General features: G+C 39.2%; 1 protein-coding gene across 6 annotated transcripts in view; it reads left to right on the plus strand.

The window, feature by feature from the left end:
* Nucleotides 1-14273, plus strand: part of VCL (vinculin) — a 113428-nt gene that overhangs the window by 37739 nt on the left and 61416 nt on the right. For 5 of the 6 annotated variants that reach the window (XM_061634834.1, XM_061634837.1, XM_061634831.1 and 2 more), the window contains exons 3-4: nucleotides 8757-8907; nucleotides 10837-10945. In XM_061634834.1, the coding sequence (XP_061490818.1) occupies nucleotides 8757-8907; nucleotides 10837-10945 (260 nt within the window). Of the gene's footprint in view, nucleotides 1-8756; nucleotides 8908-10836; nucleotides 10946-11069; nucleotides 11250-14273 lie in introns of those variants that run through there. The other variant, XM_061634836.1, reaches the window with a different exon arrangement.

Consider the following 14273-nt stretch of genomic DNA (forward strand, 5'->3'; position numbering starts at 1 on the left):
GATACAAAATTGGGTTGTGAAGAAATGAGATATGGCCAAAAGTTGATATTTATAACTAGGTTTCAGGATTCTGTAGAGTGGGTTTTGCTAACCTGGTGCCCTCTAGATGTTTTGGATTGCAACTTCCATCAGCCCCAGTCAGCAAGGCCATGCTAACTGGGGCTTATGGGAGTTAGTAGACCAAAACATCTGGAGGGGACCAGGTTGGCATAGCTGCTATAGCCACTAATGATATACTGGGAGATAAAAGTGGGTTGCCTTACTTTATTTAATTAGAAATTTGTGTCTTGAATTGACTCTGCAATATTATTTTTTTTAAATATTTTGGTATATAAGTGCAGTTGTTAATCTCTTAATGTTAAGAATGAAAGAAATCTATAAATATGGGATGCTTCCAGACTACTGCTATTTTTGGGTGGGATGCCAGAAAAGCTGATTTGGCACTTTTGCACAACAAACCCATTTCCACCAAAATCCAGTCTTTGTGCAATAAGGAAATTGACAGGAAAATGCACTAGAGAGTATGTGATAGCTCTTACTTGATCCAACATCCATTATATAACCTTCCTGCAAACAAATCAAAATGAATGCTCAATAAATATCCAATATCACCTAACCTCCCCACAAGCTTTGTGTAAACTAATCTGGATAAATACTCAATACACAGTTGTCTGGAAGCAAGCACTGCAAAATTTCAAACCATTAAAAAAAATGGAAGCTTCATCACACGCACAACACAATACAGATATTTTTAATATTATTGTTCTGCGCATTTTACAGAGATTACAAGTTCAGAAACAGCTAAAACTCCGTGTGTATGTGTACAGTGCCTTGCAAAAGTAATCAGACTCCTGACCAATGCTCTCATATTACTGAATTACAAATGGTACATTGTAATTTCGTTCTGTATGATATTTTATTTTGAAACACTGAAACTCAATCAATTATTTTAATTGATTGCAAAATCAATTTTAATTGATTGCAAAATCAATCCATCTCTTGTTTGGCCTTCCTCTTTTTCTACTCCCTTCTGTTTTCCCCAGCATTATTGTCATTTCTAGCGAATCATGTCTTCTCATGATGTGTCCAAAGTATGATCACCTCAGTTTCATCATTTTAGCTTCTAGTTATAGTTCTGGTTTAATTTGTTCTAACACCCAATTATTTGTCTTTTTCGTGGTCCATGGTATCTGCAACTCCTCCAACACCACATTTCAAATGAGTTGATTTGTCAACTTTAAAGTTACTGTACATAAATCTTCTGTTATTACTTCAGTCTTCTTGACTTTTAGCTGTAGTCCTGCTTTTGTGTTTTCCTCTTTAACTTTCATCAGCATTCATTTCAAATGCTCAAGATTAGTGTTGCAGAAATTAGATTATTGTGTGCATTCCAAGAAATGTTGTCTAATTCCAGACTTTAGAAAACTGGCTGTGAATCAAAGGAATGCAATCATATCACAAATTATGTTCAAATAAACTTGAGCACATAACTCTTCATATAAGGTAATGGATTGTTTTAAGTATCTTTCTATCAAGCAAATATTGTCGGCCTGCCCTAGGTAATAGTCCTGGTCTAGACTATCAGTATGTTTTCACTGGTTAAAATATACTTGAAAAAATCCAGTGCCAAACTTGTATGACTCATGCACATTTCTATTCTGATGGTTCAATCCAAATATGGAAAAGGTGATTAAATAAATCTAGGGGTTTTGAATTTAGAAGAACAGATGAACAGGTTGCTAGTGAAACTCCAATCTCCTTCTTGTCTATATCCCTCTCTTTGGTTGATACTTACACAGCAATGAAGATTGCTTATCTCTCTAGGTCCAGTGAATGGGCCTTTGTTATTAAACAGGTGTAACAGTATGATTAGTAATCTGGATGGGAGACTACCAGGATCTCTAGGCTATAGCAGAGGAAGAGAGGGGAAGCAGGATTCTTAGACAGTTTCTATTCCAGTTGATTCTTATAAGAACATGTGTCTGAGTTGGCTTTTTCCCCCCTCCCTCCCAATCTTGTTTCCTTTTTTGTGTTGTGCCTTTTAGAGGTAAGCCTGAGGACAGAAATTGTGTTATGACTGATATTTGTAAGCTGCTCTGGAAGCCTCTTTCGGCTGAAGAGCAGGGTAACAATTCTTCAAATAAATAAAAAATGCAGTGTGTGTGTGTGAGGGGGGGAGGAGAGGGAGGACCTGGTTACTTGTGATGTGGAGAGTGCCAGGGAGCAGCTAAACCGTTCTCTCAATTTTGCCATTTTCTTTTCTTCCCTGCATTCTTCGTTTTAAACTAATGCCATGGGTCCAGATTAGGGTTGCCAGGTGTCCTGTTTTTGCCTGGAGACTCTGGTTTTTGGGGGTCCTCTCCGGTTGAGACATCTTAATCTCCAGACTCTTAACTTTTATTTTTTTAAAAAATTAAGTTTCTAGGTGGTCAGGTTCAAAAGATAAAAACCAAAATGTCAGCCCCCCCCTGCAACTTCTGTTAATACCGGCTGCTCTATTCTGCACTTTCAGGTTTTTAGCCAAAAAGTGAAGTCAGGATCGTGATTAACAAGATTTGTTCCCCCTAAATCCCATTTCAAGTTCTGAGAACACTTTCCTTTTCCTGCGTGTCCCACATCAGGAATTCAGTAAATGTATAGCATTCAGCAGCATGAGTACTTTCTCTGTACAGGACTGGGACTTGCTTCTGAATAAACATGCATAGGTTTGCACTTCAACAGAAGATCACAGCAGGATCTTGGAGGGCATACAAAGTAAACAATTTTAGTTATAATTATAATAAAAGTGTGCAAGCAGTTTTTTAAAATTACTTGCAGAAATGATATATTATGCATTTTATCTTTCAAATAATTTTTGAACAGAAGTTTTAAAAAGTGTACATGCTGCAGTGTTATACTTTTCTAATTAAGGACTCAAACAAATTTAAATTTACTGGACTGTTGAAGAGGGCAGTTTATTTGTTTTATTCATAACCTGTTTTGAAAACCTTCCCAATATGAGGCTTTTCTGGGAGTAAAGCTGCAATGCTAATTCCACATTGTTGTTGTTATGTTCCTCCAAGTCGACTACGACTTATGGCGACCCTATGAATCAGTGACCTCCACGAGCATCTGTCATAAACCACCCTGTTCAGATCTTGTAAGTTCAGGTCTGTGGCTTCCTTTATGGAATCAATCCATCTCTTGTTTGGACTTCCTCTTTTTCTACTCCCTTCTGTTTTCCCCAGCATTATTGTCATTTCTAACGAATCCTGTCTTCTCATGATGTGTCCAAAGTAGGATAACCTCAGTTTCATCATTTTAGCTTCTAGTTATAGTTCTGGTTTAATTTGTTCTAACACCCAATTATTGGTCTTTTTTGTGGTCCATGGTATGCACAAAGCTCTCCTCCAACACCACATTTCAAATGAGTTGATCTTTCTCTTATCTGCTTTTTTCACTGTCCAACTTTCACATCCATACATAGAGATCGGAAATACCATGGTCTGAATGATCCTGATTATAGTGTTCAGTGATACATCTTTGCATTTGAGGACCTTTTCTAGTTCTCTCATAGCTGCCCTCCCCAGTCCTAGCCTTCTTCTGATTTCTTGACTATTGTCTCCATTTTGCTTAATGACTGTGCCGAGGTATTGATAATCCTTGACAAGTTCAATGTCCTCATTGTCAACTGTAAAGTTAAATAAATCTTCTGTTGTCATTAGTCTTTTTGACGTTCAGCTGTAGTCCTGCTTTTGTGCTTTCCTCTTTAACCTTCATCAGCATTCGTTTCAAATCATTACTGGTTTCTGCTAGTAGTATGGTATTGTCTGCATATCTTAAATTATTGATATTTCTCCCTCCAATTTTCACACCTCCTTCATCTTGGTCCAATCCTGCTTTCCGTATGATATGTTCTGCGTATAGATTAAATAAATAGGGTGATAAAATACACCCCTGTCTCACACCCTTTCCGAAGGGGAACCAATTGGTTTCTCCATATTCTGTCCTTACAGTAGCCTCTTGTCCAGAGTATAGGTTGCGTATCAGGACAATCAGATGCTGTGGCACCCCCATTTCTTTTAAAGCACTCCATAGTTTTTCATGATCTACACAGTCAAAGGGCTTTGCTGTAATCTATAAAGCACAGGGTGATTTTCTTCTGAAATTCCTTGGTCCATTCCATTATCCAACGTATGTTTGCGATATGATCTCTTGTACCTCTTCCCTTTCTAAATCCAGCTTTGATGTCTGGCATTTCTTGCTCCATATATGGTAAGAGCCTTTGTTGTAGAATCTTGAGCATTACTTTACTTGCATGGGATATTAAGGCAATAGTTTGATAATAACTGCATTCCCTGGGATCCCCTTTCTTTGGAATTGGGATGTATATGGAATGCTTCCAGTCTGTGGGGCATTGTTTAGTTTTCCATATTTCTTCACAGATTTTAGTCAAACTTTGGACTGATTCAGTCTCAGTCGCTTGTAGCAACTCTATTGGTATGCCATCTATTTCTGGTGACTTGTTTCTTCCAAGTATTTTAAGAGCAGCTTTCACCTCACATTCTAAAATTTCTGGTTCTTCATCATATGATTCCTCTGTGAATGAATCTGTCATCCTGGCATCTCTTTTACAGAGTTCTTCAGTGTATTGCTTCCATCTTCCTTTTATTTCATCTCAGTCAGTCAGTGTGTTCCCCTGTTGATTATTCAACATCCCTATTCGTGATTTAAATTTCCCTTTCATTTCTCTAATATTTTGGAACAGGGCTCTTGTTCTACCCTTTTTGTGGTCCTCTTCTATTTCTATACAGTAACTATTGTAATAGTTATCTTTATCCCTACGTACTAGTCGCTGTATTGTTGCATTTAGGGTTCTGACCATATTTCTATCTCGTTTTGCTTTTGCTTTCCTTCTCTCTTTAAATTCCGCATACCTGGGAGTTAACCCCATTGAATTCAGTAGGACTTACTTTTGAGTAGACATGGTTAGTATTGTGCTGAAAATCAATGGGACTTTTGAGTGAACATAGAAAGGGATTGTGTTGTAAATCTTTCTTTCCCCCTCCGATCTTTTTTTAATTTTTTTTAAAGCAGTTAGGCTTTACTTTGGTGTCACTGCTTTTATTTGGCAGAAAACTAATACTTTAAAAAATGTTCTGCAATGGCCAATTGGTTTTCACAATAAACTGTTATATGGGGTGCATGTATATTTACATCTCCAGTGTGTGCATATGGAAACCAAGGCAGCTCACAACAAGAAATAAAGCCCTTTAAAATTCAATAACCATAAAGACAAGTATAAAACAGTTGCAAAACATCTCAAAGTGGCATGATTCTAAATTTTGGATTGGGTGAGTGAAGTTCCTTATCACTAAATTATAGTCCTGTGCATGCTTCCTTGTTTGAGTAAGCCTCATTGAATACATGGGGACTTGCTTTTGAGTAAACATGCATGGGATTGCAGTATAAATATCTTTACAGGTTATGTAAATAATAAGCATCTTTGACATTCATTCTCATATAAATATTTCTTCATACTGTGTCTTAATATGTATCTGATTTCACACTATGGTTGTAAATTATTATTTACAAATTATTATTTCCTCTACATTTTAAGTGTGCCCTTCCTTGCGGTGGTCATGGTCCCCCTCTGTTATGTTCACCCTCAGGGGCAGATTAGGCTGAGAGATGGTGCGTAGCCCATGGTCACCCAGTACACTTGGTAGCTTATTTCCATTTTAAAATTTAATTAAAATGATTGATATGCAGGCAAAGTTTATGAAGTTATGCAGATCCACATAATATATTTAAAGGACATCCAACTCTCATTTAAAGTGCATGACGTTCCCCAAAGAATCCTGGTAAGTGTAGTTTCCCTCTCACAGATATAGTTCCCACCATCCTTACAAACTACAGTTCCCATGATTCTGTGATGGGATTCATGTGCTTCAAATGTATGTTGAATGTGCTTTAAATGCATGGTATGGATCTGCCCTAGTATGCTGTGCATTCATTAGTGAACTGAAAAGAACCATTTTAAAAGATACTCTTTTAAACAGGGCTATTGCTCAGTGGTAGAGCACATGCTTTGCATGCAAAGGTCCAAAATTCAATCTCTGGAAGAGACTCTTGCCTGGAATCCTGGAGAGCCAATGCTAGTCCATGTCATCAGTACTGAGCTAGATGGTATCAAATGGCATGAGTCAGTATAAGGCAGATTCCTTTGTGCCCAAAAGAGGAAAGAGAACCAAGGTTTACAGTGGCTCTGAAATTTATTTGTTATTTATTTAGATTTATATACCACTTTATTGTAGAAAACCTCAAAGTGATTTATAGAAGGAATTAAAACAATAAAATTATTGGCAAAAACAGTTAGACAGGTATTTTTAAAAAATCAAAATAATAAAACCAACAATGAGTTAAAACAGATAAAAAGTATAACAACTTCTACATGTCTAGGTAGGCTTGCCTAAAAAAAATTTTTTTTAGTAGGTGCCAAAATGAGTACAATGAAGCACCTGCCTAATGTAAATAGGCAGGGAGTTCCAAAGCTTAGGTACTGCTACACTCAAGGATCGATTTCTTACAAGAGCAGAGCAAGGACTATGTGGAACAGAGCACACCTTGAACCTGGTATCAAATTGGTAACATGTGCAGATTTCAGAGCAGGGGTATTATGTGCTGATAGGGTCTCACTCATGTCAGTAATTGTGCCGCAGTATTCTGCACTAACTGCAGCCCCCGGGTCAGGTTGTGCTGCATGGAGATTTCTGTGACCTTGGGTGACTGACTGCCAGAAAGCTTTTAGGTTTGGCTAGGAACGCTGAGTGGTTGTGGGATCCTGAGTTTTCTGTCTTACTCATAGCAATCTTGTTGTGGTTGGTATGGTATTGCATTTAGGAAGTTATCACTGTCTTTTCTTTTTCTATTTGCATATTATTTACCTCTGACCTTACTCCCTTACATCCATGGAAACACCAAGAGTGGCTCAACCCCCTTAAACCCACCGATGATGCACCTTGTTATTTGCATGACTGTTTGTTTCTTGCCTAATAGTGGTAAAAGAGAATCCACATACTGGGAAGTGTGGCTTCAGTTGATGTTCCCAATTTATTGCCTCTGAAGGTAGACCAAACCATGTGTTTTTTCTCTGTCAGTTATTACTCATGGAAATTGGGTTGGCTGTCAAAGTGAGTTTATAGCAGCCCACAGAGTAGGCAGGAAAGAGTAGAAAATCTTCTTAACTCTTACTCATTTCTCAAACCTCTCTCGGCAGTAAAGGATCCCTAGTCAAGCCTCATCAACAGGACAATCCTAACAATATCTACACAGAAGTAAGTCCTGTTGAGTTCTGTGGGGCTTAGTCCCTTAGTAAGTTTACTTAGAATTGCACCCTTCAGGGGCATCCATCTTTACTCCTGAATGCTCCCAGCTAACATCAACACAACACTAGGCTTTTTTCCTTCACTGGCCTTCTGGTGACTGGCCTGGCCTGAGGGCACTTAAACCTTCTTGCCAGAAGCAAGTAGGCTAGATTAAATGTTCCTTCCCAGGCTCTCTAAACAGGCGAGAAGGAATGATCCCATCAGCTGGACCTACACCCTCATTTAGCTAAGATGTCTATCTTAATTTTCAATTGGATATTTTTTTTGAGTGTTATGCTCCAAGCAGCTGTGGTTGATGCTTAATGTATCATTCTTAATGGCATCACTAGGGCACGCCGCCATGACATCACTAGGACATGTCTCCATGACATCATTAGGGCCAGCTCCTGAAATCTGAGGGTTTGGGATGCTTCTGACCTGGCAACCCTCGTCCAGATGTGCTGCTCTCTCTTTTCCTGCCTGCTCTTGCATTTTGGGCAAGAATAGGCAGGTGCTTCAGCTCCCCCCCCCAACTGAATTTGTGTTTATTTTACTTATATGTTTATAAGATTTTTTAACCTACTGTTTGAACCTAAAAAGGGCCTCCAAATGGCATACAATAACGTAATTAAAATCCCAAAACCAAATAAAAAATACAGTTAAAACCAAAAGCAAGATAAGATCACTATTCGATCTCTGCATTAGAATAGTTAAGAGCTTTTCTTTTTAATTTATCAAGTGTTTTGAGTCCTCTGCATGTGCACATGAGTGTAGTATTTTGGGAGAAAAGCTTGGGAAGATAGCTTGACATGTTTTTCTCCATACATCTGTTACAAATATATGATTTAGCTCTCAAAGAAGAGCCAAGTCTCATGGTGTGGTTAGTAAGTTGCATTAAGACTTCCCCACCTCACCCCCAACTGCCACTTCTCTGGTATCTGTTCTCCAAAAGCAGTTTTTAAACCAAAAAGGACCATCAGTTAAAGTTTTTTGTGCACATTTGCATGGGACATGTAGGTTTCCCTAAGTGTTGGATTTTTCAGCATATAAATACACGCTCTGAATGAAACCAGACTGATGTTAGAGGAAGGGCAGTGGCTCAGTGGAAGAGGTCTTAGATTCAGTCCCTGTCATCTGGGAAGACCTGCCTGAAATCCTACTGAGCAAGATGGACCAGTGATCTTTCTCTGTATGAGGCATCTTCTTATGTCTCTCTGTTTGTTGCATTTTAATTTGTACTAGACTAGAGGGAAAGTCCTGGTGGGTATATATTATATTAAATAATCTCTGTGCTATGTAAGAGAAAGTATGTAATATGCATATTGCTCCAGGACAGCAATCCACTATCACCCTGTTCGCTACAGGGAATGGGACTGACATTAATGTCTGTTTCTTAATGATTACTTGTAGGGTGGAAAATGCTTGCACAAAACTTGTCCAGGCAGCTCAGATGCTCCAAACTGACCCTTATTCAGTACCCGCTCGTGATTACCTCATTGATGGATCAAGAGGCATCCTTTCTGGGACATCGGACTTACTTTTGACATTTGATGAGGCTGAGGTGAGCTTTCTAATGATGGTACACTACATCTATACAACAGCAACTGAGTTTTTTTGCATACTCACCTGAATTCAATTTTCTGCATTCATGGCTTATTAAACCAGAACTGAGCATTGAGGCTTCCCCTGTTCCAGTTGCATGCCAGGTGCAAAGATCCGGGCTTCAGTGCACAGAACCAGTGGTGTATTATGCCAGAGCTCCCTGTTATGTTCCAATGGGAAACTCTTGACTTGCTGTTGTTAACAAACCTGGAAAGTAAGCCTGGGGAAATGGCTTAATACAAGCTGGGAACGTCTTGCTAATATCTGGAAGGGGGAGGGGAGGAGTAGTCAGCCCGACATGTCTGGCTTCATAACCCATGGTTTATGAAGCCCCCAACAAATTTGTGAGCCATGCCATTGGCAAGCCATGTTCTGACAATCTTCCTCCATTTATTTATTTAAAACCTTTGGGCACCCTTCATTCTGTTTAGAATTTTTGAGTGGTGTAAATGTCACAACATAAAATGGTAATAAAACAACAGATTATATCTTTAATCTGTAAAGCATACTCAAGTTAAAATGCCTTGGTTTCAGAAACATGTGCTGTGAACAGTTTACTTTCTGCTGTCTAGTGTGGTGTAAATAGAATTCTGAAATAGTTCAACTTATCACAATAGTATTAAAAGTTAAAAAATAAGATTTTTATTGGCATTCTTTATGAGATTTATTTCTGTTCCTTTTGAATGAACATTATAGCATGTGGTCCTGGGGTGACGATAAATGCTAAATGTTCCTTTGCAGACACAATGACTATGTATTTTTTTGGTGCTTTTTAGTCTGTATAGAAGAGGCTCATGAGAGATGCATTAAAACTAAGCTTATCAGGCATCCTATGCCTCTTGCTTTATTAGTGACTCTTGATATTATAGAGTTGTTAATTTCTTTTCAGAGAAGCTGATTTAATAATAATAATAATAATTTAATTTATATGCCGCCTATCTGGCCGATGGCCACTCTAGGCGACGTACAATTTAGTTGCAATAAATGCATCATAATAAAATTTCTAGGAAGTGTTCTCTTTCCATCTTTATGGTTTGATACTGTGTTCTCAAACTTGCATTGTCATGCTGGAAATATTCAAGAATCCACAATACAATGTTTTCCTTTAGTTTAAAAGTGCAATATTCTCTTCCATGCTGCACTTCATTCCACACATTCACAATGTTAGGTATTTGTCGTGCCAAATAGTATCTAAATATAAATTGTGTACATTTATTTCAAGGGATTATACATTCATTTTGATACAGCACAAATTGAGAAGATTACTTGAAAGAGCATAATGGAAAAAGTGACCTTGGAGGCAATCTTGTGCACCTCTGCATGTAGGGTTTTCTGTTGACTTCAGAGTGACTTGTGTGTACATAATGGATACAGAATTGCACCTACTAAACATTTGTCCCAGAGTGACAATGGATGGAGATTTGTATCGGGGGAAACAGGCCTATTGTGAAGTGTTCAGAAGTGGTTTTGACCTGAAACAAATACTGTAGGGCCCCACTCATATGGCGGGTTACGTTCCAGACCCCCGCCTAAAAGCGAAACCTGCCTAAAAGTGGAATTCATTGAATAGAATGGTGCCTGATGCCCAAAAAATGCAGTGAAAGCGGAACAAGTACCATATGAGTGGGGCCTTACTCTAATCAAAAGCTGCCGCATTAGTGGAACGCTGAAAAGCGGGCTGCCGAAAAGCGGGGCCCTACTGTATATTAGAATGCAGCAAATATTTGTTAAAACCAATTCCACTGTACCTTGGAAGATTGGTCTGTATTGCTGCTGGTGCTGTTCATGTTCTGCTTTTAATTGTAAACAATTCCCTTTAATTTGAGCCATTTTGGCTTACTGTAAAAGGAATAAGCTAATTCTTTCATTTTTTAAAATTTTGTTTAAGGTCCGCAAAATCATTCGTGTCTGCAAAGGAATTCTGGAATACCTAACTGTGGCTGAGGTGGTGGAAACAATGGAGGATTTGGTGACCTACACAAAGAACCTAGGGCCAGGTTAGGCATTCCCAATATTCCTCTTAGTGTTTTCTTGCACTGATTTTACCCAAGGCCTTTAAAATGTGGACTTTTATTTTTCTCTTGAGCTATGGGACCATTGCTCAGTGGCCAAGCACTTGTCTTGTATGCAGAAGGTTCCAGGTTCAAACCATCTGAAGAGCCCTGCATGGAGTCTTGAAGCGCCAGTCAATAAACTGTACATGGTACAAGACAGCTTCATGGAAACACACCCCAATTGTGAGAGTAAATAAAGTGGAACTCGTTGGCCTGAACAGGGAGCTGCAAACACAGTCAGCAAGGGGTGTGTGTTGTTTTGGTGAAGTATGTGAAGTGTCATCTGTCTGGCTTACCTTGGTATGCTATATGGAGAACACCTTTGTGATTTGTATAGTCCTCTCTGTATTTTGTGAATTATTGCTCTGAAGTAGTAGCTGCATTGAGAGGCACTTACTTTCTCTTTTTAAAAATAATAAGCCTATTGAAGTCGGCAGTCACTATTTGTGGGCTGTGACAATGGTAGCCATACTTTTAATGCATGTGTCTGCCCTGCTTTAAGATCTAAAAAGAAGCATGGATGAAAGGAGTTCAACCTTCCTCTGCCTTCTCTCCCTGCATCCCATTGCCTCAGGCACTTTTATTTCAGCCTGGCTCACTTCAGAAGCTCTTCTCTCTGGCATACCCTTACTGATGCTAAACTTAGCCTCTCTAACCCTCTCCCACTCCCCACTTTATCTATGAATGGGGTAGACATGTGAATAAACATATGTGGCTGCCTCTGTCACATCCACTTTGACCCTGAGGAATGGCTGAAGGAAATGTAGTGAATGAACCATTCCTGAGCCAGAATGGAATTTAGAAAGAGAGAGGGGAGGAGACAGGCATTCTCCTGCTAGTGGGAAGCTGCTTTACCCTCTTTGCCCATACATGGAGGGAAGAGTAAGGGGTTCTTCAATATCAATACAAACAGAGGTAGGGACGAGAAGTGGGTGTGAAAAGAGGCAGGCATGTCTCTGTGTTTAAGACAGATATACAGAAATATCAGATTTTTAAGGCAGTTGAAAGACAAAAATGGGGTGAGATGCTATCACTTGGCAGCCAGAGAAAGAATTGTCCAGTGCAGCTGTTGCAGATATTCAATACATCAACCTGTCAAAAGTTGCTTTAAGTGAGTGCTTTGCTCTTGACTTGGAGGGCAGTGGAGTTTCTGCCCTTCTTTTCATAATGTTCTGGTACTTGATAGGAAGTGTAGCTTTGTTGCTGAAGGCCAGAATCTCCAAGGCTCTGGCTAAATTCAAGACTTGATTCTATATCTCAACCTGGTGGAGGCTTCTGTTTAGATGACACATTGGCTGAGGTGTCTTCTGTTTATGGCTTTTTCCCTGCAGACTTGCTTCCTTTATATTTCCTTTTTTACCCTCTCCATGCTTTCTAAATGTAGTGGTGCCAGCAGAATTTGGTGGGGCAAACAGACTCTAGCCACCATCTCTACTCCAAATTAACCCAGGCCTTTCCCTCTATATCATTTCAGTTTGCCCCTCAACTGAAACCCTAAACTGTTTGCTTAATCTGGTGAACTTTTAATAACTCCTGTGTTGTACACTGCCCTTATTGACAGATTCCTTTGTTGCGCTTCGCTGAAATACAAAATAAGAACATTGTTTTACTTTTCCAGATTAATTTCATGTTGGTATTCATGTATTCCCCCTTTAGGATGCACACCTTAACGTGGTGAGGGGGTTTGAGAGTGTTGAAGAAGCTGAGAGCAATGCTGTCAGGAGCTCAGACCAAGAGGCTAGATTCCCAGCAGGGGCACCCAAGGCGGAATGGTCAAAGCTGAAACACCAGACTAAGATGCATCCAAACTCAGAGGAAGGCAATGGTAAACCACCTCTGAATACTTCTTACTATGAAAACCCTATGAACATCATATCCAAAATGCAACATGAGATAGTGCTGGAAGATGAGACCCCCAGGTCAGAAGGCACTCACTGAGCTACTGGGGAAGAACAAAGGAGAAGTACGAGTAGCGCTGTGACTAATGACTCAGCTGGGTCAAAGCCAAAAGGAAGCCCAGAGGCTGATGTGCACAGATGCAAAAGGAGAGTCCAGAGTTGTTTGACGCACACAATAGGAACATGGAATGTGAGAAGCATGAACCAGGGAAAGCTAGAAATTGTGAAGCAAGAAATGGAACGTATCAACATTACAATACTTGGCATGAAAGAATTAAAATGGATGGGAATGGGACATTTTCAATCAGGCAACTACAAAATACTTTATGCAGGAAATGAGAAATCAAGAAGAAACGGTTGCTTTAATAGTGAGAAGTGATGTAGAAAAAGCAATTAGGAGCTACAATGCAAGGTCTGAGCGAGTTATATCAATGAGATTGAACGGGAAACCTATCAACATAAGCATCATCCAAGTCTATGCTCCAACGGCAAACACAGAAAAAGAGGAATTGGAAAGATTTTACACAGAAGTACAGGAAGAAATTGATCACACACCAAAGCAAGATGTGCTGATAATCATGGGGGACTGGAATGCGAAAGTAGGGAACAGAGAAGAACTAGGAATTGTGGGGAAATGGGGCCTAGGAGACAGAAATGAAGCAGGAGAAAGACTTATTGAATTCTGTGAAGCCAATCATTTGTTTCTTGCAAACACATTTTTTTAGCAACCGAAAAGACGACTGTACACGTGGACATCACCAGATGGTCGATATAGGAATCAAATTGATTATGTAATTGGCAACAGAAGATGGAGAATGTCCATACTTTCTGCAAAAACAAGACCAGGAGCAGACTGTGGTACAGATCATGAACTGGTCGTATCAAAAATCAGAGTAAAGCAAAAGAAGAATAACAAAGCAATCATAATGCCAACATACAATTTAAATAACATCCCAGAAGAATATAAAGATCAAATAAGGAACAGATTTGAGGCTTTAAACTTAGTTGACAGAGAACCAGAAGAACTATGGCGTGAAGTCAGAGACATGATCAGGGCAGAATGCAAAAAGACAATATCTCTAGTTAAAAAGAGAGAAAGACCTCAATGGATGACTGAAGAAACTCTTAATATGGTTAAAGAGAGAAGGAAAGCAAAAGCAAAAGGAGATAGAAACACGGTCAGAACCCTAAATGCAACAATACAGCGACTAGTACGTAGAGACAAAGAAAACTATTACAATTGTTATTGTATAGAAATAGCAGAAGACAACAAAACGGGAAGAACAAGAGCCCTATTCCAAAAGATCAGAGAAATGAAAGGGAAATTTAAACCACGAATAGGGATGTTGAATAATCAACAGGGGAACACACTG

The sequence above is a fragment of the Rhineura floridana genome, chromosome 7, assembly GCF_030035675.1.
Source record: "Rhineura floridana isolate rRhiFlo1 chromosome 7, rRhiFlo1.hap2, whole genome shotgun sequence".
NCBI lineage: Eukaryota > Metazoa > Chordata > Lepidosauria > Squamata > Rhineuridae > Rhineura > Rhineura floridana.